This window comes from Perca flavescens, chromosome 14 (genome assembly GCF_004354835.1).
Source record: "Perca flavescens isolate YP-PL-M2 chromosome 14, PFLA_1.0, whole genome shotgun sequence".
NCBI lineage: Eukaryota > Metazoa > Chordata > Actinopteri > Perciformes > Percidae > Perca > Perca flavescens.
In genome coordinates, this window is record NC_041344.1 from 15,106,941 (window position 1) to 15,134,108 (window position 27,168).

A 27,168-nucleotide genomic window follows, 5' to 3' on the forward strand; every position below is an offset into this window, starting at 1 on the left:
ACCGGCTGAATTAGTAGTCGCGGAAAAAGCCTGAATTAAAAGGAAGTAATCACATTGGAAAATGTCAAAATCTGTTTTGTAAACATTAAACTAAGGTGACTAAATCAGAATCTTCACGCTATTCAATAGTTTTCTTTTTTTGTTTGTACTGACTATGTTTACATGTTAAATGCAATTCATTTATAAGTTTAAGGTTAATTTATAACCATAGTTCACAACATAACAAAAACAATGAGCCAACAAGCTTATCTTTGGTTCTGGTCTTTTTTTCTCTCTCTTTTTTTATGCTGCAACAATTAGCTACTCTTTCTGGATTGCAGAGAAAAATTTGCCAGCAATTCATCATTGCATACAGTAGCCTATATACAATAGGGTGTATAGGCCTATATGTAATTAATCCGAGCAAAATTACACCATGTGCACCATACAATGTGCCCTATTATAGAGCACCTTAACACCAGCTGAAAGTCTTGTCTTAGCCGACCTTCAGTGGTTTGGGTTTAACCTTTCACCTTTGATGCAGTGATGTAGGCTACTCCACAATGTGTCAGTGACATCAAGTTTTCCAAGTTTCAAGAGCAACACACTTTTGTCTTTGAACCGACAAGACAACCAAACAATCCTTGAGTGCTTAATAGTACCAGGGATTCATTAAAAACATCAGTTATGTGGAATATAGAATGTTTTTTTTCTCACAATTAAATCATGCAAACAACATATCAAACTTTTATTTACAAGCCATACAGCACAATATATTGTTATAATAATACCATCTTTAGTGGTGCAATCAAGAAAAGTTATTCCATTGCAGAAAGTAACATTTAACACACACACACACACACACACACACACACACACACACACACACACACACACACACACACAGCATAGTAGAATATAAAAACACACTACCAATAACAATTTATGATCTATCTCAATGCTGAATCAATATAAGCTTCCTCTAGATTATCTAACAACTTCTCTTGTATCGGCTCAAATGTTGACTGTTGGTGTCAACCTATTCTATACAGTCTATGGATGTGACAGTGCTGTTTTTAGATTTGACTGCACACCCTGTAGAGAATATTTAATGTTAGACCGGCCTCAGCCCAGCACCTTGTGTGCTGTCACAGAAAACCAACATATCGAAATGTTGCAAAAATGTTACTCAAGTAAAGTAAGGTACCTCGCCAAGCATTAACAGAAAGATAGCAGAAAAATCTTGTTTTAAGAGCTGCTGTTTAAAACACTTTTACTTGTAGATGCCCTAAACTGTTATACATACTGTATAACTATAAACTACAAAAAAAAACACAAATAAACCTCAGCAGCAGGACCACTACTGTCATAATCTGGGAAAAGTTTCACCCATTGTAAATTCCTAATCACACATCACCAGCAGTGGGTTGAGAATCACTTGTTGCACCATAGTAACTAAAGCGGCTGGGTATCAATCTGCGTCCTGCAATTATAGTGTTACAGCAGGTCAGCAGAGCGAAGCAGCATCCGCCGAAGAAGATGAAAGTCGTAGTGACCCACACTAGGGTGGTGACAGTGAAGGCAAACTGGTAGGTTGTCCTGTGGCAGTATCGAGATGTGTGAGTTGTATAGTCGGGAGGATAGACAGGATAAACCCAGATAGAGCCTACAGGGGAACATTTTAATTTAATTTAGAGTTAAGACTACAAACTAAACTGAACGTAAAGGCCCTCAAAACATATTTTCTTCACTTTTTAGTATGAGTGATCTGGTCCAACATGAACACAAACTGTTTGATTTTCTGTCTGTGCTGTTTTCACTGGTTTAAAGTATGTTTGAGGAAAAAAAGGATCAGGATTTAACAACATTTGAATCTGATTTTGATGACAGTTGGTAGGTTGTTTGGTCATTGTCAATCATGATTAATTCTAATAAAACCACACCTACACAGTACTGACGGAGCAGACTACTCGAGATTTAGAGTTTTAAACTCTTTTTTTGTCTAACTTTAAAGCCCCTGGAAACATGCCTTCAAATTTAATGTTGTAAATAAATACTTAAGAGGGGCTTTAAACTAAGCATTGTTTGTAATTGTAGTGGAGTAGAAGTATAAAGTTGTATCACATGAAATACTTATGTACAGCACTTGAGTATATTTAGTTACTTTACACTACTGTCGGATTCCATGCAGGCATGTAGAGTCCAGAGAGATTTATCTAGGCAGAAACACAACATCTTTGTGACATTTTCTCCCACCTGCAATGAACCAGCAGAAACTGAAGAGGTGCAGGATGACCGTGCAGACCGAGCACATGATGGAAACCATGCCTACCCCGGGGTTGGCCCTGGTGTAGGTCAGAGCCAGAGAGAGGAGGCTGGTCGTTCCCAGCACTATGAGGTAAATGGGGATGTTGGGCTGTACTGGACAACTGTCCAGATGTGTAGCCCCTATGAAGCAAGCAGAAAAAATGTCAATATTAACAAAGGATCATGAAAAAGTCTGTAAAACATACTGCTTGCTGTCAAAAATCAGAAAAATTTTGCTGTGATCAAATGATAGTAAACCTACCCAAACCAATGGCTGCAATCATAACCATCCACCAAATGATATTCACCACAACTATGAGAAAGGGAGAGAGAGGGTCAAGGATTGGTGTAACAGTAAAACATAAAATAAAGCAGAAGGCAGGCATAAGTGGGACAAAGAAAAGACTTCTAACCAAGTGATGAAACCAGCACGGCACTCTGAGGCCTGACTTCGGACTGTGGAGACGGGTTCATATCTGCAGTAAAGAAGTCTTGTCACAATTATACACAAACATCAAAGAAGAGGAGTGCAGCAGCAGTGTTATACCGTACCTGTACAACTCTGAATGGAGACACTTTAAAGCCTTTTTTCTTCTTCCAGTATTAACTAAATGAGTGTAGTTAGCATGAGTCGGCGTTAGTCACTTCTTAACATCCTTTTCTGTTTTGGCAGGATGTTAAGACATATTGTTTCAAGCTAAAGCATTTCACCAACTGTTGTGCAACACTCTCTGTTTAACTAGGAGGAAATAATGATAAAGGTCTCTTATCTGAAACTATCTGCATGCAAAATGTGGTTTGAGCTACAAACCAGTCACAAGGCGTCCTATTTCTCTTGCAAACCATACTTTTCTGAAATTTTACATATTAAAATTCATTGGTCAATAAATTGCATAGATTGGATGGTGCAGCACGAAGGTCAATTAATGCACTGATAAGACAATGGGATGCACTTGCAGTTACACAGACAGGAAACGCTGTATTATCAGCTCTCATCAGTGTGATAGTAAATACACAGGGTGCAATTGCATCACACATTTTATCATTTTCTGTAGTTTTCTGAGCAGTTGGTTAGGCCTATGTTAGTCTTAGCTGCCTACTTTTGAAGAGCGTTCTGCTCTGCCTCCGCCCCTCGAGGGCCAGAGGTTCACATTTTCACAGAGTGTTTGCAAGGGAGAAAAAAATAAAGGATATCGCTGAAAACATCACCAGTTTATGTGTAATACATGTCAGTTTAAGCATTATCCACACAAATACGACACATACTGTATGAACGGAAAAAAAATAAAACGAAAAAACGCTGGGATTCGAACCTTGGATGTCATGGACAAAAAAGTTGACTGATTAACCACCACATCATCTATAGTACTGCACTATACACTGCTGAAATTGTTCTGTGATTTCTATCCATATATTGGACTTTTAGTCTAGATTAACACAGGTTAACTATAAGTCTACTAATTATAGTTGTGTTTAATTTCATTAGACCCATATTAGGGTATGTCTGTGTAGACCCAGAATTGCGATTTCTGTCTTATGGTAGCCTATGCACTATTGTTATGACCATATGTCCATTGAATGTTTTGTAGCAAAGTGCTGATCCTGGTTTTCTCTCGGGTGACTTAGTGTTATCTTAGTCTCGGTTAAGTTATGAAGTGAGTTGCAGGAAAAGTCTACTGATCTGAAGTGAAGAACATATGAAGCTTATTTTCTCCGAGTTTGACTTTTTTTATCCCACACATAATTTGTTGGCCTACTTTGACGACACAAAATGGTCATAATGGTATATGATTACAAAACTTTGATGTACTGAGAGACTTTGATAACATTCAGATGTTGCTGTTTCAGAGTCCTAATATGGGTCTAATGAAATTAAACACAACTATAATCAGTTGACTTGTGGCGCAGGTTGAAAGAGACTGTTTGTGCTGAGATAGGCCTACACATTAATAACAATGATAAGTGATAACATTTGCGCATGATTGATGTGTTTTCATTTTTACCCCCAAAATGGAATAAAGTGTTAAGTGGGGTCATGCCAGTTTGTTGTACATCAGTTAGTTTTCTGGCAAAGCGAGACTTGTCGTGGGTTAGTCTCGCATTACCAGACCTTACTTCACAGCGCTGTGGAGGAGGGTCTCGGAAGTGGAACATCATGGATATAGACTAGTCGTGGGTGAATCCCCATTTTTAAAAATTAACAGATTGCCTTCTGCATACGCAGTATTACTCCCCAAGATCTATAAACAGACAGACACTGGAGTTCTCTTTTCATGTGTAAAACTTGCGGAGTGGGCCTTTAAAAAGTATTGAGTAAAATAATAAAAATTGTTTTTTCAACCCTTGTGTGGTGTTCATATGTTTGCTGCACAGCCAATGTTCATGGGTCTGGCGGATCTACCACATTATTAGGCTTTTAAATCAATACAGCCATAACAATGTATGTAAAAATACTTAACAGATGTTTACTTTAGTTCAATTACCAATGATATATACCGGTACATCATTTATGGTTCATATTTGCCATTTACCCCTGTGAGATCACATTTATGATCATATGATCTTTATCGTTTTTTGTGAGAAAATAAGGAAATTAAATTATAAAAAAGGTAAAAAAAATAATAGAAACAAGATTTTTGATCATTATTGGTGCTTATTTCTTAGAACTTAATCAGAACAGGTGAAAGTGCTTAAAATGTAACAATTTTGTAACTTTGTGTGGGAATAGCAGGTGCAGAAAGACAACATAGTTTCATAGCACCTACATTTAACCCTCGTATTATGTTAAAACAAATAACATTGATGATGTTACGGGTCAAAATGACCCGTACGGTGTAAATACACTCAAAACAGTCAAAGAATCAGGTAATACCAATAAGGAGTTTATTTTACATCATATGAACATTTAGAAAGGAGAAATGCAATACATTTTTAATTCCAAAACTATATTTAGCAATTATTTAGTCAACATTTTTTCCTCATCACAACATTTTTTTTCATGGAACTTTTCTCAAAATATTCTTTTCACATTTGCATTACTCTCCACATGATGGGCAGAGTGTAACTGTGTGCTCTCTGCAGATGTAACTCTTGCATTTCACACAAGGTGCTTGTTTTACACTTGCATATGCCATGCATAACTGGATTTGGCATCACAGGATGCCCATATTTTGATGACATACTTGGCAGTGGCAAGGGACAGCGCCCCCTGAATTGAACAAAGCTTTCGTCTACAGTGACATGGGGACCAGGATTGTACAAGACAGGTACAATTTCGACCCATTTATACCTTACATCTCTGATTGCAGCTAGTTTGTCTCTTTCACGTCAACCAGCTCTGGTGTTGTGGAACACCTGAGATATCACATGAAATGACTCCAGAGACATTGTTGCTCAAAAGATCCGGATCAACAATAGCATTGTCCTCGGTCTCTGAAAGATCCTCTGACTCTGAAACCTCTTCCTCTACATCACAATTAGCATCAAAAATATGTGCTAAAACTTCTTCTTCTGGAGCTCATTTTGTAGTGTGCGTGTCAAAGAGATGACATTACAACAGTAAAGAGGACAAGCGTGAGAAAGCTTCTCCTCCTTTACAAACACACACCTGGTTCTAAATGGGTGTTGAAAGACAATCAAATTGCAAATAAATGCAATCAAAATAAAGGGCATCAAAGAGAGATACTTATTTTGGATCTTAACAACTACCTACCCACATCAAAGTCTCTGGGTCAAAATGACCCGCAACATCATCTTTGTATACAAACTCTGAACAGACATTCCACTACACATCAGTCTGTTCTGATTTAACAGACAAGTTTATGACCCTAAATGAGGAAATGTCATAAGATTTCATGAAGAAAAAGATAGGTTAACCAATACTTTGGGCAACACAAAAACAAAAATGGGTCAAATTGACCCTTAACATAATACAAGGGTTAAATACTCTCGGGTCCGATAGACCCGAACACCTCATATGTAATAGTTATGTGTAGGGGTGTGTGTACCATGTGCAGTCATTGAAAATAAGTTATTTTTTATGTTCTTCACAGAAAATGAGCCAAGGCCAATGAGTTTGAGTTAGAAGAAATAATAAATAGCAAACATTGAAAATGGGTCCCACAGACCCGAACACCACACAAGGGTTAAAGGTAACAGTAAACCACGCAAAGACAATAAAGCCAAGTTGAAATATTAGTAGGAATGTGTCTCAAGTTGTGTGACAGTTAAAGTGGGTTTGTGATTCAAAGGTTGACACACTTGTTGCTGGCCACCACTAGCCTGACAAGCCAGACCCATGCTGCCACTAGGGTGCGTCTAGATTTCTAGGCTAGGCCACCACCTCACTAGCCTTGTGAGACCGTCCTGATCTTGCGAGCTCCAGTTTTCCACTCGCAGATCAGTCTGGCATCTTGAGGCAGAGAAAATTTGGAGCCGTTAGCCAAACGACCGGGCCAATCAGCGTTGGTTTTGAGGTGGGTTAGGTGGTGATAGACAGATGGTTTATCCAATCAGCTAACCAGTATTTTCAGACAGCGGTAGCCCTAATTCTGTTAGCCGCTCGCTAATGCTTTTTTTCTCTTGGATCCTTCTTTTGGAATATGGTCCGGGAACCTGAAATGGTGCCTTTTATTCCTAAATTCTCGTTACACAAACGGCAAATCTCCTTTACCGACATGTTGCTTGCATGCTGAGCTAACGAGCTATGCTTTGCCTGCAGCAGCAGGGGCGGGCTTGTGGTTGTATTTTCATACTCTTCGTGGATCTGATTGGTTGATTTGGCCCGTCTATCACCAACATAGGTGATAAACAGATGGTTCATCCAATCAGCTAACCAGTATTTCCGCCCCTTCCCAAAAGTTCTCCAACGGAAAGTTCCCAGATGGATATGCCGAGCAAATGTGAAGCTATCCATCTGGCGGAGTCAGGTTACCACCTCACACCCAAATGAGCCAGAACAGGATGTTAGTGACTGGCATAAGCATTACTCCTGATAGAGACACAAAACCTGGCAGTGATCTTTGCAAATACATCTGTATCAGCTGTTAGACTGGACATCTTTTTCCAAGGTAGCTTATTTTGGCTTACTTATCCCCTGTTACCTGACTGGTGATATTGTATATTCACAAAATGTGTCAAAACAGCAGTTATAATGCAGTATTCACTGCAGTTTATTCCTGAACAAAACTTTATTATTTTATTTTTATGTGACATTTGTTTTTTTTCCAGTATCGTTGGTGAATGACATAACACACAATGAGAAGATTTATTCAAGGTTAGATCATGTTTGATACAGTAAAGTAGTAAGGTTACAACTATTGAATCCGAGCTACAACTGCAGTATTTGGTGTCCATAGTGATGCCTCATTGATTGTATAGTCATTGACCGGTCTACTGTTCCCTCATACTTGATTTTGGCCTAGACATTAACAGTAACATGTTTGATTAACTTCTTTCTCAGTGAAGAAGTTGTAAATTTCAAACCTGCCTTGCTATGTACTGCGTTAAAGGCCTGTCTTGTCTTTACGACATGTTTCAGCTGGAAGTCAATGATCATTTGAATAATAGGAGCAGCTGGGAAGTCCATGCATACGATTCCAAAGCGCTGGTTCAGGTCTGTCTTAGCCCTCAGGTAGCCGTACAGTTGTGCATTGATGCGCTGAGCGACAGCTCTGGGGTACGCAAACACACCCGCTCCACTGCTGTAGGTGAGAAAAATCTGGGCCTTGTTTCCTACAGGTGCTGCCTCCAGATGTTTATAGACACTCTGCCATTTCTCCTCCACATGCAGTAGTGTGGGTACCTACAAGGAACAGCAAATGTTTAATAACTGAAAAACATGAATATGAATTGCTTACCATACCAGGGGGTTGATCCTAACCCTTTGACCACCATATTCGCGAACCAAGCTGTAGTTGTGGCCTTATCTACGCTGCTTGACAACTGATTCCCCTCAGCATACTAGTCTGGGCTCAATTAGAACATGTTACAATCTAGCAACCTTGTATATTTTTTTTCTTTTCTCCCTTCGTTGTAGGCTAGAGTTGGTTTTGATGTGCCTGTTTGGTGATTTTTATTGGGAACATGTAATACATTTTTTTGGGAATAATACATTTTCATACCCTCCAGTGATCAGCTATGTCCAGGGAACCATAGCGCATCCCCAAATCTGGCCCGGAAAAGTCTTGCAGGATGATGAGTTTCCCTCGGGCCTCTCTCATGGTCGGTACAAGCCGGCTGTGCCACAGCAGGTCCCAGTGAGCGTAGCGATGGATGTAGTCCACAACAGCACCGTATATGTCATACGTCTCACTGAACTCCTCTTTCAAACGCATCAGCACTGTCTCATTGGGATACTCTCGAAGGAAGTCAGCCACACCTTCCAGCACGTGGCCAAAGTGTGCCCGCTGATAGGACACCCCGTGATGGATGGTGAGGTTCCCCTTGATGTGCCGGACACGGATGTCTAAGAAGCGGATGCCGGCTCGGAGTTGGGAGGCCAAGCTCCAGGTCTGGCACTCAGCATACACACCGCCGTACAGGGCCATGGTGTTGTGCGTCCCAGGCATGGTGACCTCAGACAGCGGCTGATCATCGGGGATTCTGGCCATCCAGGACGGGTTGAGGAACTCTGGGTTAGGTGTGTCATCATAGTCAGGTCTCTGAACGGCACCAGAACTTAAACCAATGACTCTAAAACATAAAAGAGAGGCACAGTCTTTGTAGTAAATAATTCAGGTTTTCACAGGAGACTTTTCTTATTCTCAGAGAATCTCAAAGGTCTTATTGTTCATGATGTGGGTGTTTAACTGTCAATATTGCTGATTAAACTATTATTATCAAGCCTAATTCGATCTCAACCAACACCGCCATATTATTTTTTTTCTTCCTATTTTATTGATTATTTAGGTGTATGTGTTTTAATTGTGAATTTTTGTTGCCCAGATTGCTCTATAGTGTTTGTTTAGTACTGTTACATGTTGTTAAATGTGGTGGGTTTCTCACATGGAAAAACAATAAAAAGTTGAATTACAAAAAAATACTGGTGATTAAAATTGTTATATTTATGTGTAAAAAAACATTTTAGCAGTTGCATGGTTTGAATTATCTGTTGGATTTCTTAATTGTTACTCAAGTAAAAATAAATGATAATAAAAATAAAATGTAATATAAAACATAACAAAGGAATGCAAATAAATAAATGCGTACTCACTTATAGCCTTTGCTTGTTTTAGCTTTGTAATTAACAGTGTTTTTCTTATTTCTCCTATTCATTGTGTGTGTGTATTTGTTGACTTGAGTGATAAGCTGTGGCGTAAAACTGCCTTTGAGATAAATAAAGTTGTATTGAATTGAATTGTATTAAAATCTATGTGAATGAATACAATACTATTTAGTGTGTCAGAATTATTAATCTGACACATTTTCAGTTTACTCACCCCACTAGCACCATCAGCTCAATTAACAGCTTCTGCATTTTCACTGGACCTCCTCTGATGCCGCTCATCATTGATTGATCAGTTCTGATGATCAGCAAGAAAAATACAACTGAGGTCAGCATAATAATAATAGTATACAGTTAATAAACTATCACTAAACTGGTCAACAGAACAATGAGATCAATAATCAAAACATACTGTACATTTACGACAGACAGGCAGCACAAGAGCTAGAACTTTAATAAATCAATATTTGTTTAATATCTGTTGAAAATAAAACCATCCCATCAGCTCTAATTCTCTCAGGCTTCCATGCTCCTGCCTATTACAAAAAAAAAAAAGGAAAACACTTTCCCTTCATGAAACTGTCGGGCAATATATAAACCAAACAGTGTAAACAATTCCATCCCGTTCTGAGCTGAGGTTGACCTCAGCTAACCCCTCCAGGCCATTTCAATGGCAGGCTTAAACCTTTTTAATTCCAAAAGTGAACCAAACCATCCACGGCTGCTGGGTCAAACCTGCTGATGTTTTGATGTGCTGCTCTGGTCTGCTCCGGACGTTTTATACCTGAAACCAGAAGTTGTTGGTCCTCCGTCCGGTCCGGGTGTCTGGGGACAGAAAGAGGGGGGAGAGGGAGAGAGAGAGAGAGAGCGAGAGAGAGAGAGACAGAGGAGTGTAGGGGGTCAGAGGCAAAATGACAGAGTCAGTGTGTCAACCTGGGATGTTATTGTGGGAAATACCATATAGGAGCAGCTGAGCGCTACGTTACAGAGCAGGGGTGGGAGTAGAGGGGTGTGTTTGTGTGTGAGGGCTATTCATCTGATCACGTCCCTCATTTATTGTGGTTCAGAAACACATAAAAAGTTTCAAGGAAGTGGATCAAACTAAATCCTATGAATTAGTGAATGTAGTGTTAAAGGTTTCTTTAAGACCACGTTGAGGATGTTTGCCTTACATCGCCATAGTCTTATTTAATAAATAAAAAAACTATTCAGAGAGGTGAAGCTGCTCCCCCCTGACCCGACACCGGATAAGCGGACGAAGATGGATGGATGGATTCAGTGTAAAAGGCTAAAATGATTTAAAATACAAATTTGAATCTTGTCAGCAGAATTACTTCATAACTCGTATAATTCGTTTTAGCTAAAACATCATTAAGGGCTTGTCTATGTGCATCAACTAGGTGTATGTTTCCCCACAGTGTTTCTTATCAGTTAGTGACAGCCCAAAAACAGGCCCCATATTGATAAGCTGTGTATCAATACAAAAGTAAGAATTTCAAAAAAGAGACCTTGTATAGTTTTGACTTAGATATGAGAATAGTAAGGTCTACACAAATCTTTTTTTATATAAAAGGTTATGTTAAGAATAAATTACTAAAAGAAATGTAGCAGTATTTGAGTTTTTGTTTGGCTCACTACAATTGCCCATAGTTTTAATTGAATTATATGAAGAAAGACAGACAGAATTACAGAAACACTCAGCACTAAGAATATAAAATACCAAACAAAGGAGGAGGAGTATATAGTTTTCTGTAATTATGTTATATTAGTAAGTCTCAAAGTTCACATACATATTCAATTGGGTTGGTTATAAAAAAAGCAAAAAAAAACATATAACACAAAAAGGCATTATGCATAAAATTAGGTTTAATGTTAATATCTGGTAAGCATCTGGAACTGTTTGACTTGAACCAGGTGTTTACAAAACCTAATCTAATAACCTAACATGAAGATACAACTGCAAAAACTATTAAAAAACATTAAGTTGTGGGACAGTGGTCTGTGGTTTTGAATGGTTTCTGCATTTGTATTATTATTGTTGTTATTGTATTATTGTAACAAACATTGGTTGCACTCTAAAGAAAAGTATTTCATTAACTTACAATGATGGTATTAAACAATTAAATCATAAGTTTTTATAAGCAGATTGATGGATGACAAAAATAAAGTTACCTCACCACGTGGTGCAAGAAGCAGCTGTCACACTATTTATATATATATTTATTTATTTATTTAGGATCCCCATTACTTGTTACCGAAGTAACAACTTTTATTCCTGGAGTCCACACATCAATAACTTTACGACATGATTACAGCTCAGAGGTCCTCTACTGTATGAGTGACATCATTATGACAAATATGCTTGAAATTAATATTTTTGGACGAGCAACCAACAGAATAATTCATCCCTCGGAGGCTACAGACTGAGGCAGTGTTAAGTCCTGAGCTCGGAGGGGTCAGGGAAAGTGTATCTGGTGTGTGTGTGTGTGTGTGTGTGTGTGTGTATAGCACATGGAAAAGTCTGCAGATGTTTTTCTTGTTTTGTCTCATATCACTATGCGGGAAGCCAAATATTACAGAGATAAACTTGTCCTTGTCCAGTTAAATATTTGGTCAGCTGTATGTCAATACAGATTGTATATCCAGAGTGTCCAGAATGAAATTTCCTCCAGTTTCTATTAAATAATTGGGCCAGGTGAACACCGGAAAGGAATCACGCTTTTATTTACTTTTACCAGAGCAATGCACACATTTATTTCTATAAAATAAACAGTAAAGCAAATGGAACTAGAAATACCGCCTTGCGGTTGTATGCCTCTGCCAGCTAGTCAAATTGCAGTTTACATCCATGTATGTCCAGACTCATTTAATATATGTAGTAAAGACTTTGAAGGAATTTAATAAAAAGTATTAAGTGTATTATTTGGCAAAACATGGATACTTCACACACATGTTTAACCCGGCAGCACAAAAGATCTAAACAATCACATTTTCAAGACAGATGTCACCAATTCAGTATGCGACCAAATGTGTCCCCTTCTGTTCCTGAGTTATAACATTGAATAATGGCCAGAAAAGTGCAAAGTTTTTGCAGAACATTATGATGTCACATTAAAGTTGACCTTTGACCTTTTGGATATCAAATGTCATCACATCATCCGATCCTGTTAGACATTTGTGCGTAATTATACCATAATTAGCTTATTAATTCTGGAGTTAAGGCCAAAAATGTGTTTTGTGAGGTCACAGTGACCTTGACCTTTGACCAACAAATTCTAATCATTTCATCCTTGAGTCTAAGTGGATGTTTGTGCCAAATTTATAAAAACATAATGTCACAGGTCACATCTGTCACTGGCGCAGAGCCATAAAAATGTGTTTCTATGTGTGCTTAAAGCTAATGAAACACTATCCACTATCCTGTTATCAGTAACTGTATTAACAATACTGTTAAGTGATTTGACATTAATTCTTTTGATTATTGTTTGTTGTTAAAGCCTCCAGTGAAGTTGACACAACATAAATATTTAAGGTAAGGTGCCTTGGTGTACAAGAAGCCGAGGAGGAGACGGTCATGTATTGCAGCGTGCCACAGTGTAATTCTTTACCAATACCACCAGATGGTACCAAAGTAATACATCTTCAAAACTTTAGCTTTAGGTTTTTGTATGTCTCAATTACAAAAGGCTTTCAACATTAAGTAAAGCACTTCAAATTACCTTTGATTATTAGATGTACTGTATGAATTCACTTACCTTGTCCTGCCACAGTCATAGCCTACAGAGGTGTTACCAAGGATGATGAGGATGAGAGGCTGAGAGGCTGGGATGGCAGTAGCTCAGACAGTAAGGAGTTGGGTTGGGAACCAGAGGGTCGCTGGTTCAAGTTCCCATATGGACCATAGTATGGTGGTGGACTGGTAGCTGGAGAAGGGACAGGTCACCTCCTGGGCACTGCCAAGGTGCTCTTGAGCAAAGCACCAAAAGCACAACTGCTTGGAGTGCCTTTCTGTGGGCAGCTCCCTCGCTCTGACATCTCTCTATCAGTGCATGTATAGGTACTGAGCATCTGTGTGTAATAACAGAGTGAAAAACATTGTAATTTTCCCTTGCAGGATTAATAAAGTATAAATTATTAATTATGATATTTGGAAAAAAGTGGACTAAGTGTGGTAAGGACATCCAGAAGAAGTTTCAAGAGAACATGAAAAAACGAGAGAGACGGTCCTGCAGGTTTGGTGGAAAATCGTCAGCTGTTCAACAATAAATCAGTCAGCTCACCATAGTATAGTATCGTATATCACAAAAGCCATGTTTGTGCACTTTCATTACTGCATCATTTTTGATTGTCTACTGTATCAACGTTGTTTTAATATTTCTGTTTTAAAGTAACTGCGTGATTCAGTGTGCAGGGTTATTCATTAGGTTTTATACACAAAGAGTTGATTGTTTTTATTATCAGCAGCACAAAAATACAGAATAATAACGATTCTCTTTGTTTACAGTTTTTCTTATTTGCTTGAACACATTGTAGGTTCAGAAGTTATATTTTCAAAACAGTTAACACACAGGCCTAAACTGAAATGAAATGTTGTGTTTGCTCTACTAATGCTCTATGACTCACAAAACATTAAAAACATGCGTCAAAAGCAAATATTTCCTTCAAATGACACATCAAATTAATATATTCTTTCAATCAAAAGTTACACAATAGATAACAAAATACAGCTATCAATATAAACTAGTTTAACCTTAATTTGTGCTATATGCATTTGTCATTTGTTTGCACTTCACATGTATGTAATAGAATGTGCCAAAAAAAGGCAAGCAAGCATATCACAGCATGGATTGTTTTGGGATTTTTTTCTCCACAGATGATTTTATTAGAGAAAACAAACCCTGCTGCACTTTCAACCTGCACATTTTTTTAGATGCCCTGTTGAATTACCTTTAAATAAAGAATGGAAAAAAAGAGACATTAAATAAATGAGTTTTCTTTATTAATTTTATTGTTTGTTGTTTTTTTACTGCATTATTTCTTCACCAAAGAACCAAAAAAGAATAATGCAGAGTGCAGAAAGACTGTAATATCATTCTTTCTGGCTGGACCACAACAGCCATATACTAGGTTTTAACCTCTAAGACTGATTGCAGATTGAAGAGTTGTGCGAAGGAGTTTCACAAAGATGCATCAGAGATTCATAATAATGCAAGTCATTTCTATCAGCTTTGAATACATGTTTTCTTTTGTTTAACACAGATAATCTATACAATTACATTTTCTATGAGATCTGCGTTAACTGTTTTGAAAAAGGATGTGAGAAATGTGTGAAATCAATAAAAAAGTGTTAACACCTTTTCAAGAGAAGCTGTGCTAAGAAGTGATGATGAAGACCATGTGGTTCCCAGTTTCATTGTACATGTCTTAGCAATCAAGGAAAAAGGTAACACTGTCAGGTGACGTTTGAGGACACAGAGGTCACTTCTTTGGAATTGTTGCTAAGAATTTGTGGGTTTTAATGATCTGCGGTGGAGTTTACTTTGTACTGTAACCCTTACTATAACAATAAAAAAATAATAATAAAGGTTTTTAATATTTCTCCAGCATAATTACTGTATGTATGTATTCACCATGGGGCCACAAGCTTATTCTGTCTTTTTATATGATAGCTGTGACATTGTTTCTGGAATGAAATGTTGCTGTCAAATGTTTTAAACATATGTTTTGCTATATTTCATGTCCTGTTTACATTTACACTTCAGTTGCACCTTATATCCTAATAAAACATAATTTTGGTTATTGTGATTATTAAGATTCTAGTTTTAAAGACCATGCAAATGTGTGAATGAAAGGCCAATTCTATTCGGAGAAATTTTCAAATGTAATTTTTAATGCTGTGAGCACAACAACAAAAAAAAAAAAAAAAAAACATTCCATTGTATTTCAAAACCTTGGCAAATGCAACCAAATCCATCAGCTTGACTTTTATAAGTGAGAAAATAAATCTTCTGTAATTTGGGAGAACTGACCCTTTACGTCCTTAGTGCTCTGTGAATGTAACTGCTAAAAGACGTGTTTAAATGTGTCAGTCTGGCATTATCAGTGATACTCAGACACAAAAGTGATCCTGTTTCCTGGTTATAAAGTGTGACATTGTCTTCTACTTCTGTGTACTGATAATCTCTGTGGTATCTGGTCACCCATACTGGTTTGGAAGGTGTGGGGACCAGTGAGTAAAACAACACAATGAAAAACATACCCTGTCATTCACTGCCTGTGTTGCAGCCTGTGGTTGGAGCTTGCAGCCGCAGTCCGTCTGGAGGATCTTCCCTCATCCAATCAGCACACGGCATGCTTGAGTCACTTCCTCGTGTTAACTCCCCTATTTGGCAGGAAGGGGCTGTCCTCATTTAACTAGGAAGGAAAATGGTAGAAAGGAAAGTCAGACGGCTTCAGCATACAGAGTGATTCCAACAGTTTTTTCACTGGTGAGTAAACAGCTGTCACCTCAGTGCTTTCTAATCTATGATCTGAAGGATGATTAAACTCTGTTTGATAGCTGAGTCAGCTAGGACTGTTAAAATGAACGTGAAAGATGGTTGATTTATGTGCGTGTGGTTGGGAATCAGGAAATGAGAGAAACAGGCTCGAAAACAAACAAAATAGCACATCCTTAATTAAAGTCAAAGGTGCCAAATAACCACTGGAGGTTATTTAAATGAATAAAGAAAATACATCGTAAGACACGTAACCATTTGTTTATTTCCAGTCTTTCTTGTGTAACATGTTAAGAAGACACACCCACTGTTGTCCCTGGGTTTCTTTTTCCTGCAGGACAACAATGAGAAGGATGATTAATGTCAAAACTATGAGAAGATGCAGTAGAGATTGATTTGGTAGAAACTAGTTGTAGATTTCTGACATGTCATCTGTAATACCTCATTTAAGTGTTGTATTTTAACTAAATGCTTAATTCTGTTATTCCTTATGGGAAAACAACATGTTTCCTCTTGAGCTGCAACAATTAGTTGATTAATCGATTGACAAAAAAAAAATGAATAGGCAACTAACAATATGATAGATGAATCGCTCAAGTAATTTTTTTTAAAGCTAAAATGCCAAAAAATAACTGGTTCCAGCACTTCTAAGTGTGAATTTTTGCTGGTCTAAATCTTTTGTGATATTAAACTAAATGTCTTTGGGTTTTAGTCTGTTCAGATAAAATAAGCAACATCAACATGTCAACATAGGCTTTGGGTAATTGTGATGATCTACATCACCCTTTACTACTTCCGACGTTTTATAGACCAAACAATTAATCAAATAATTAAGAAAATAATAATAATACAAAAATATAATTTACTTTGAATTCTAGTTTCCTCCTGCTCACATGTTGAAGCTCTGTGTAACACTGCCGACAACATGAACCCTCATTGTGACCTGTTGCCGGTTACATTAGACTGTAATATGACACCTTCTGCAATATGGCGTATGTGCAGCAGCTGGTGACATGTGGGCTGTAGCAACAGCAACCTGAGAGTCCGCCAAGAGTTACATTTTTAGGGTAATGCAGAAAGAAGCAACGTTCAAGACCTTCTGTGATCAATCCTTTTGGTAAAGCTTTTAGAAGATGTGGTCAGAAGCTGAAGCTACCATGCAGAGTACGGATTCCGTTTTAAAACTATACTAATTATTAATTTGAACATATGGTGATTTTTGTATCTCTCCAGCCTCCGGACTCACTTTTTGTGAACCCTAACGTGGCAGAAGAAAAGCAGCAGCGATGGCTGATGCAGCAAAGATCAAGAAAACTGCAGTCAAGGTGCTGTTCTGCGTAGAGAAGGTGTCCTCCTTTGCCTCCTCCATCGACCCCATCTTTGGCATAGTCTCGTCCCTGGTTGGGGTGGCTCGCAAAGGCCTGATTACTGAGGAGGGCCACGCTCTAGACAAGGAATTCCAGCCACTTTACACCAAACTGGAGAGCATCTCTGAAAAGAACCAACAATGCCTGAGGCAGATCCGCATCGACGAGGTAAACGAAACATACGGCAAGTACGAGGAGTACATCAAGCACCAGTACACTGCCTTCAACAACATGGTGTTGCAGGTGAAGAAAGATCCAGACAACACAGAGCGCTACATGAAGACCTTTGAGAAGATTTATGAGAGAGACAAGAGTGACATGAGCCTGGATGTGTACTACCGCGGTGTGATGGGTACCAAGTTGCTGTTTGGAAGACCCCTGCTAAAGGTGTACCTGGACAACTGCAACGGCGACCGTGAGATCATGGAGCGCCGCTGTTCACACATCACCCACCTGTTCCACATGGGCCTCATCGCCCTCATGGCCTACACAGCTGTTACAGAGGATGACGAAGACGAAGTGCGGGAGAAGTGGATCAAGAGGGTTGAGGACATCCAACAGAAGATGCAGGAGGTGCTCAGTCAGTGCAAAGACAACTCTTCCTGAACATGGACCAGCAGAGAGGACGTCTGGGAACAAGCTGTACTTTCACCTATGGACCAATGAAAAAAGACAAAATAGGTTATAATATAGGCCTATATATATTTCTAAATAAAACCAAAGCCATGCTTTTATTTGTGCACTTCTTGAGCTGCACCTGATATTCTTATTGCAGCATTTGAGTTATTGTATCAACATTGTATGTCATTTGTTGTTTAAAAGAGACCACTATATGTTTCAGTTGCTACTTGTTACATGCCAATGTATGCTGAAGTTTTATACAATCTCTTCAATTAAAATGTACATATTATTAGTCGATAAAATTGAATATAAATGAAATTCATTTCATCCACACTAACACCAACAATCATTAAATTGTCATAAGGCTGTTTATAGGGGCATAGCTCTGAATTCAACATTAATTCATACTTTGTATCCATACAACACACTAAAAACCCCATTCTGGAAAAAACTGCTCTCAATACTTCTGTTGAATATACCTTACTTTACATGAAACCAAACCACTTTCAAGATACCAGGTAAACAATAAACTCATAAAAACTATTTGTGTCTTTATGTCTAACAATATGTAAAGAAATGCAACCCATTAAGGAGGGTTATAACCACTGGGAAATGCAGATTAGCTTAGCATAGCATAAAAACTGCAAACAGGAGATAACAGCTGGTCTAGCTCGTCCATGGCTGGGGCCAATCAAAGACTGACGGCAGCATTATAAAGCCCAATAGTTTCTGTGATAACAGAATCATGGATGGAATCGCGAAATTGAGAATAAAAAAAAAATGTAAACACAGATTCCATAAGGCCCTACTTTAAGTCAGAGCTAAAAGCTGACTGAAGATTTACAATTACAAAATATATCCCAGTGGCTTAGGCCTGGTGGGGGGCAACTAGGCCCGGTGGGCCACCAGGCTTGCAATACACCGGGGGAAACCCTGGTCCCTGTAAATATAATCAATTTAATTTGTCGCATGAAATCAAATGAAGAACAATTACATGAAATAGAAATAATTATATATTCCACATGTTTCAAAAACTGTTATACAAAACAGCTCTTATTTTAAGTTTTTTTTTTTAAAGTATAGATCCAGAGATCTTCAACAGAGGGGTCCGGGGCCCCTAGGGGGTCCTCAGAGTTACTGCACGGGGGCCCACCAAATTATTGTTAATGTTTTGAAAGTCTTTTTTAAAAATGAAAATGTCATAACATGAATCCTTCATATTATTAGCAAATATAAATCAACCTATTTGTAAAAAACAAACAAATGCACATTGATGATAGGCTACTGGCCTATAGGTAAGGTAGTCACTAAGGTAGCCATCCACAGATACAGTTAATTCTAAGGATTCACTGTGCTACAATGCTATGTTTAACATTAACACATGATTTATAAAATCACGCCAACTAATATTTTAATATCTAAGTATTCTATGCACTAAAAATGTATGTATTTTAGGTTGTGGCTGCCCTACACGTTGTTGTAGGCCCAGTTTAATATGCAACTTAATATATGTAGTAGGGGGTCCCTGCTCCGTCTCTCTCTCAGTTAAGTGGTCCTTGGCTTAAAAAACGTTGAAGATCCCATAGTTAAGAAATAATAAAAACCTGCAGTGTGTCATTATGTAATGCTGCCGCATTGAGTCCCCCTCACCACCAGAGTCCTCTGTAGTCTGAACGGAGCTGCTGTCATGAAACGTAACGCGATTCCTCTGTTTGTCTCTGCAGCCCTGCCCCAAGTTAACTCACAGGCCTAGCAACTACTTCAACAAAATAACTGCTCTGGAGGTTTATCTGGAGCAGTCTCCCGGCTGCGGACTGTTAAAATCAACATGTTAAAACTCGCCGAGAGCCGAGAAAAGCTGTGTTTGGTCTGTTTGAAGAAAAAGTCACGTCGCTTTCGGTAAGTTTCATCCGCTCAACGAGCGGAAAAGCGGTGATGATAAGTGTAGCATCCCGGCTCCAGCTGCTGTAGTTGATCGTGTTTATTGTGGACGAGAAAATGTATCGACTAATAGTTTGATCCAGGTGTAGTCATATATATATATAGCATATAATTTACTTTGTGTGATGACTATTTAAAGACAACAGAGTTTGGTTTCCGGGGCGTGACCTCCCTCTGATCTCAACAAGTTGATTTCTGAGGGGAGGGTTATTAATGGTACTATATTGTTATTATTTGTATGTCTTTGAAGAGAAAAAACCTGAAACCTGTAGCACCTGCGAAATGCGTTATTATAACATGTTCATAAAGCATAGTAAAAGTTGCTATAAGCCTCTATGTGATGGATGTCATGACTATATCACAGGTGACTTTACGTTGCAATATCAAGTATTACTGTTGGTTACACTGTTGTGTTTTGACTAAAAAGTTAGAAAAATAATGTATTATATTTGTATTGTAATGTATTACAATCATGTACCTCAAACGTTGTCTGTTCTGGTTAGTAAAAGTTGCATTACAATTACAGTAAGTGGTGCAATTTTCCCTAGTGGATTGACCCTTTAAGGGAAATAAGACATTTTGGCCAACACTCAGTCTTTGTTTAGATTAGGCCTGCCACTAACAATTATTTTCATTATTGTTTAATCAATTATTGTCTCAATTAATAGATATTTCTGTCTATAATGTAGCCTATAATCCCCACATTTGAGAAGCTTACCTAGAGAATGTTCGACATTTTTGCTTGAAAAATGACTTCAGACAAATCGATTTTTAAAATTAGATACACATTAGATACAAACTAAATGATTAGTCTTATTTACATTAGCCTAAATAGTGTATAAAACACCAACAAGACATTCCCAAAGGATCACCACATTTCTGGTATTTCATTATAAAAGAGCAAAGTTATTTGGAGTTTTGTTTTGTCAGAATTGCCCAGATTTAACCTTAAACTGGGTGGCAGTCTTATATGTGACTTATCTCTAACAGTTGTGAAACCATTGACTCCCCCTGTGATCTTCTGTTTCAGGGATGCATCTCCACAGCATTTGGCCCTTGTGTAGAACATTTTGTCGGGACTGAGAAAGAGACAGCAGTATGGGCAACGAAGACAGCCTCGAGGATGTGTTTGTTGCTGTCATTCGCCCAAAGAGTCAAGTCAGCCTGAGCTCAAAGGAGTACAGAGCCAAAGCCTATGAGGTAATGTGCTGGTCCTCGCAGTAGATCACCTGCTGGCCTCAACATCTAAGCAAATAAAAAATGAAATCTAAAATGAAAGGGACAAAGAAAAAGCTAATCTTTCTTCTGAGAGATATAAATTACAGAAGCTTAATAAAGTTAATGTTAGTTTTTCCGTGTGTAGCTGGACCAGACAATAAGCAGCATTTCTTGAATTACCAATATTATAAATGATGACCTAATGACCAACAATTACCACTAAATAATTTTTCTAAAGCCATACAATGAAACAGAATACCAACAACAGCCAATGACGTCTGAACAGGTGTTGAACCAGTGTGTCCAGTCCAGTATTTTTAACTCAGTTTCCATGTTTCTATTGGTTCCTGGAAAGATCCTGCTGATTGAGGTGCCTTTGGAGGGGAAGGAGAAGAAAAGAAAGAAAGTCCTCCTGGCGACAAAGATCCAAGCAGCAGGAGACAAATCCAAATCCATATTGGATTATGTTGACGAAACAATCAGACCGATATCCAATAACCAAGGCTTCATAGGTGAGTGTAAGACATTTGGGACATTCACACTCCTTGTATTTTTAATCGAAGACGTGCATACAGTATCACCACTTGTGACTGTCATTTAAACCAGTGGCTCGCAAACCTTTCTGGCTTGTGACTCTTGTCACAGGCTGCACATCTTTGAGCTGACCTCTAAGATTGGGAACCAATGAGATAAACAACATTTGGGGTTTCAGGAAAGCGTGTGGTGCATCTGAAGAAATTCCTCCTTGATGGAACCAATGAAGGAAAAGAGGCCTCGCTTTTTGTTGTGCCAGTCAGTGTTAAAGGTGAGCAAAAAAACAAAGAATCTGTCTTACTAAAGTGATGCTTCGGTTATTGTAAAAAATAGTTAACATACTGTATATTAATGAATCACTCTGAACAGACAACAGCAAGCCTGCGTACATTGCCGGGAGCCCGAGCTTCTACTGCTTCCAGGACATCATGCGGGTGTGCAGCGAGACCAGCATTCACTTCTGCTCAGTCACCTCCAAGATGCTTCTGGCTTTAGACAAGTGAGGATAATTTGAAAAAACTTCTCGGGTGAGGCTTTGGAGAAACCAGGCTTTAACTTTGCTTCTTTGACCTCCATAGATGGCTAGCAGAGCAGCACACTGTGCCTCACGCCATCCAAGCTCTGTTCAGACCCGCACCCGTTGAGCGGGTGAAGACCAACGTGAGCAACCCGGCCTACAGCAGTGAGGGCAAACTGAGTGACGAGGGTCTGCACATGGGCTACACTGCTCTGGAGATCAAGAGCAAGATGATGTCACTGGAGAAGGCAGACATGTGCATCCTCAACCCGCTCTACGGCTCTGATCTGCAGTATACCAACCGGGTGAGTCCGATTTCTTTAGTACCAGAAGAAACTTTAGAGAAAATGGATGAGGAATGGACATATTTGATGTAATTTACCAGGGGAGATTGGTTGTCTAAAAGATAGAAATGGATTTTGTTAGTAATTACTAGTAATGTTAGTAATATAAACTTACAGGTGGACAAAGTTATCATCAACCCGTACTTTGGGCTCGGAGCGCCCGATTACTCCAAGATCCAGATCCCCAACAGGGAGAAGTGGCAACATGGTCCTAACTGTGTGGCAGAAGACAAGTGAGGGGTTATTCTTACAGTACATGGACCACATCATTATTACTGTCATCTCCGGTCAACTTCTGCTCTTCTTTGTGTCTATTTCTTTGTGTCAAAGGTTTGGCAATGGCCAAACCTTTTCCTGACTACCCCTTTCTTCTTTTTCTTTCCACCTCATTTAAATTATATTAACAAAATTCTCTGCAGGGAGCGCCAGTGGGTGGACGACTTCCCCCTCCACCGCAGTGCCTGTGAAGGAGACACAGAGCTGCTGTCTAAGCTTCTGGACAGCGGTTTCTCTGTCAAGCAGCTGGACAGTGACCACTGGGCTCCCATTCACTATGCCTGCTGGTGAGCCTGACGCTTATCCAAAAGATTTTATTTTCTTGGATTTTGGTTTGTCTTGTTTATGATGAGTTGTGGTAAAGTTCAGTTTGGTTTCATTCAGGCACGGTAAAGTCGAGGCAACCAAGCTGTTACTGGGGAAAGGTAACTGTAATCCAAACTTGCTGAATGGCCAGCTCAGCTCTCCTCTGCACTTTGCAGCCAGAGGAGGCCACGCAGAGATAGTGCAACTCTTGCTGCAGCACCCCGAGATCGACCGGGTACGAAACGTGACGTTGGTGTTGTCTCAACATTTGGCTGTCTTCTTATTTTTTCCCAAAGCTGCAATGGACAATTTTACAATGCAATTATACTGTCTTTTCCACCGACAGCACATAGAAGACCAGCAGAAGAGATCACCTCTTCAGGTGTGTGAGGAGAACAAACAGATGGAATGGGAGGAGACGGTGAAGCTTCTGCAGCAAGCCAACAGCAAACCAGTGAGTCACACATCAGACTCTAATCTAAATGCTGTATTTGTAATGAGAAGATGAAAATAAAGTTTGCTTGAAATTTAAGTTTGCTTTTACGATATCTAAACATAGCAGTTGGTCACTAGATGGTGCTATCTTCTCAAGATTAGTCCGAGGTCTCCTGCAGATTTTTTTTTTTAAAATATGTGTTTTATTTTTAATAAGAAAGGACTTAGCTGCTTCACTTGGTTTTGTTTATGGTATGTATGTGTGTTCCACAGTATGAGAAGGTGCGTATCTACCGTATGGACGGCTCATATCGCTCTGTGGAGCTAAAGCACGGCAACAACACAACGGTGCAGCAGATCATGGAAGGCATGCGTCTTTCCCAGGACACCCAGCAGTACTTCACCATCTGGATCTGTTCTGAGAACCTCCGTGAGTTCACTCATAAGACACATGAGAGAGAGACAGTTTGTCAAACTGTTTTTATACCAGAAAAGTTTGATCAAATGTTATATGTTGCTTTTAGATTCAGTGACCATAATACTAAAAGATTGAATAGTATATTGAGAAATCTTTTTATCTTTAACTGCAAAATTTATCAACATCATGTGTGCAATTAGCCTTTTTTGTAGTATGTTATCATTGCAAAAAAAGAAGATTGCAGTAACATTGGTGTGCATTTTGTGTGTCAGACCTGCAGCTGAAGCCGTACCACAAGCCCCTGCAGCACATGCGGATCTGGACAGAGATTGTGACAGACTTGACGGTGCTCGATCCTCAAAGGGAAACGCCTCAGCTTTTCCTCCGCAGGGACGTCCGGCTGCCTCTTGAAGTTGAGAAAAAGGTATCACACTACAAGAAGCGGCTTGTTTATTATTGAAATGTGGGACGGTGATTGACCTTGGTTACTCGACACCTGTCAGGTGTTAGTCATCACCGTGTTACTCACTGTTTTGTTCCAAGGTGGAGGATCCTTTGGCCATCCTCATTCTTTTCGACGAGGCCCGTCACTGCCTCCTGAAAGGCTTTTTTCCTGCTCCAGACAGCAAGCTGATCACACTGGCCAGCCTCCTCCTGCAGATCATCTATGGCAGCTATGAGAGCAAGAAGCATAAGCAAGGGTTCCTCAAGTAAAACACTGTTTTACACACACATTAACCTTTTTGTCTGTGATATCAAATCAAACTTTATTTATTTTATTGTATTTATGTCCGGCTTGAGTTGTTGTATGTTGTTGTATTTTTCTGTGTTTTGTTTTCAACAGTGAGGAAAATCTGAAATCAATTGTGCCGATATCCAAGGTGAAAAGCAAAGCATACCACTGGACCAACAGGATACTGCATGAATACAAAGTACGATTGAAGTTTTCACTGTACAATTTCCTCTTCAGCCCTATTCGCACGGGACTGGTATTATCTGTGGACCTTTAGTCATTTGTAATAATTGCGGAGGTTGTCTGTGATCCTATTCCTGTGCAAATCCGCCATGGTTGTAATTTCTAAATCAAATGAGATCCTCTGGTAACACTAGTTCTGTGCAAATAGGGCTTTATTCTTTAAATGGAAACCCACTGCTGGCTTCATTGACAGACTGTTCTCTCCCTGTGACAGGCCCTTAGCAACAGTGAAGGGGTGAGTAAAGAGATGCACCACCTGCAGCGACTCTTCCTGCAGAACTGCTGGGACATCCCGACCTACGGAGCGGCCTTCTTCACGGGCCAGGTCTACACCAAGGCCAGCGCCAGCAACCACAAAGTCATCCGCGTCTACGTCGGGGTCAACACAAAGGGGCTGCACCTCATGAATATGGAGACCAAGGTATCGCCATCTTTCATTCTATTTTTTGAAACACCAACCGTTCCAAATGTTACCTGCAATTCTGCAGCACAAGCCGACTGGACTGAATATTTGACTTCATTTAAACATGCTTATTATTATTTAGATTTAAACATCATATAGCTTCAATGAAAAGTTGAGATAAGCTGATACTGAATGTACATGATACTGTCATACTGTGTAGAATAAGATGATTTTTCCAACTTAAAGGCTTTGTAAGGGGAAAAAGAAAAGGGGGAAACTGGATGTGAAAGGGTTACATTTAATAGTAATAACAATAGCCTGTAAGAAAGCTGAGATTACATATGGGTGAGTTATTAATAACTGAAATATTTAATATATAATATTTTTCTTCTTTGTGTTTTTAATTGAACATTTGGTTTGATGTCTCTCTTTTGTGCGTGCTGCTCAGTATGATAATTTGTTAAACCTCTGCACTCCCAGGTCCTTCTCATCAGCTTAGAGTATTGCACATTCATGTGGCAGCTTGGACACGCTGACCAGTACTTCCAGATACACAGTGGTGACAATAAAATGAACTTCATTGTGCACACAAAACAGGTAACTACTCCAGTATGTTCCAGAAACTAAGAATACAAATCATGACTGTAAACAGCTGAGAGTGCATTTATAATGCTGAATATTTTAAAGACCTCAACGATGAACGCTCAAGTTCAAATGTTCACATTGAAAAAAAAGTTAAAACATAAACACTGTCTCTCTTATGTTCATTATTTCCTTATAGGCTGGCCTTATTGTGAAGCTTTTGATGAAGCTGAGTGGACAAATGACACCAAATGATAAAAGTGTAACGGACAAATATGCTTACGGCTGAAAACCTTTTAAAGAAACCACAGCTGCCAAAGATCCCAGTGCAGGTTCTTCTCACTGACTCTCCCCTTGACTGCAATAACTCTGGATAAAGAGCAAAGTCATCCGCTCCACAAGCTCCTCATTTTGTTTATTATGCTTACCGATGTCTTTTACAACCTCACTTTGTGTATTTTGACGAGTCGAATATTTTGAGTGCATGTAAATATGTTTATTTAATGTTGTGTTTTAATAAACTGATTGATGGATGAACATTGGGAGTTTGTGTTGAAAACTTTGAACCAAACCAAAATTGTAACATTACCCATTGAGGCAAATAGCTGTAAACTGAGGGAAGTTAAATAATAGGCTCTACAAAGAAGTGATGTGGATCGTTGACACAATATATAAATCACTAATGGCTTTAGACTGAAACCCTTCAGGATAATAGAAAATAATGTTTAGGTGATGCAACTATGTAACAAACTGGTTAATGTTAGAAATAAACTGAATACTTTGTATTTTAATGTTATTAAAAGTAGCAAATATTTGAACACAAAATTATACTATAGAATACATCAATGATCTTGTAGCAATGCCATAATACAATAGTGTGTATAGGGCTGTGCAATTAATTGAATTTCGATTTCAATTTCGGCTCCCAACGATCACCAAAATAGTATAATCGAGAAAAAACGATTATTTTGCCATGTTCTGTTTTGCAAGAACACTCTTATTTTATGATTTTTACTCAGCGCGAGTAAAGATGGCAGCAGCGTTTGGTGAGCAAAAAAAGACAAAACCAACTCAGTTGTCTGGGAACAGCTAACGTTAGCTAACCCTGCGGTCCCTCTGCCTTTTATGTCATAAAATAAAAAAATGATAAAGCCTACTTTATCTACCAGGTTTACTCAGTCCATGTCATTTTGCTTTTTCAGGGTGTAAAAGGGTGTATTAA

The 27,168-nt window shown here is 38.9% G+C and overlaps 3 protein-coding genes across 3 annotated transcripts; 2 read left to right on the forward strand and 1 right to left on the reverse strand.

Annotated features, from left to right (window-relative positions):
• Positions 1-7,508: 7,508 nt before the first annotated feature.
• On the reverse strand, positions 7,509-13,427 carry si:dkey-266f7.9 (1-phosphatidylinositol phosphodiesterase). Its single transcript, XM_028597618.1, has 5 exons — positions 13,267-13,427; positions 10,247-10,336; positions 9,726-9,809; positions 8,409-8,979; positions 7,509-8,089 (listed from the first exon to the last, which is right to left on the reverse strand). Exons 3-5 carry the CDS (start codon positions 9,794-9,796, stop codon positions 7,706-7,708), a joined length of 1,026 nt encoding a protein of 341 aa, XP_028453419.1. The 5' UTR covers positions 9,797-9,809; positions 10,247-10,336; positions 13,267-13,427; the 3' UTR covers positions 7,509-7,705.
• Positions 13,428-15,892: 2,465 nt separating this feature from the next.
• rpz2 (rapunzel 2) lies at positions 15,893-18,539 on the forward strand. Its single transcript, XM_028597619.1, has 2 exons — positions 15,893-15,999; positions 17,242-18,539. Exon 2 carries the CDS (start codon positions 17,295-17,297, stop codon positions 17,979-17,981), a length of 687 nt encoding a protein of 228 aa, XP_028453420.1. The 5' UTR covers positions 15,893-15,999; positions 17,242-17,294; the 3' UTR covers positions 17,982-18,539.
• Positions 18,540-19,628: 1,089 nt separating this feature from the next.
• krit1 (KRIT1 ankyrin repeat containing) lies at positions 19,629-26,485 on the forward strand. The gene is made up of 17 exons (XM_028597221.1): positions 19,629-19,895; positions 20,968-21,137; positions 21,511-21,667; positions 21,868-21,960; positions 22,059-22,188; positions 22,268-22,511; positions 22,668-22,783; positions 22,970-23,113; positions 23,211-23,367; positions 23,479-23,586; positions 23,841-23,997; positions 24,258-24,409; positions 24,529-24,695; positions 24,830-24,917; positions 25,176-25,382; positions 25,845-25,961; positions 26,146-26,485. The coding sequence occupies exons 2-17, from the start codon at positions 21,036-21,038 to the stop codon at positions 26,233-26,235; spliced, it is 2,229 nt and encodes a 742-aa protein (XP_028453022.1). The 5' UTR covers positions 19,629-19,895; positions 20,968-21,035; the 3' UTR covers positions 26,236-26,485.
• Positions 26,486-27,168: the final 683 nt, after the last annotated feature.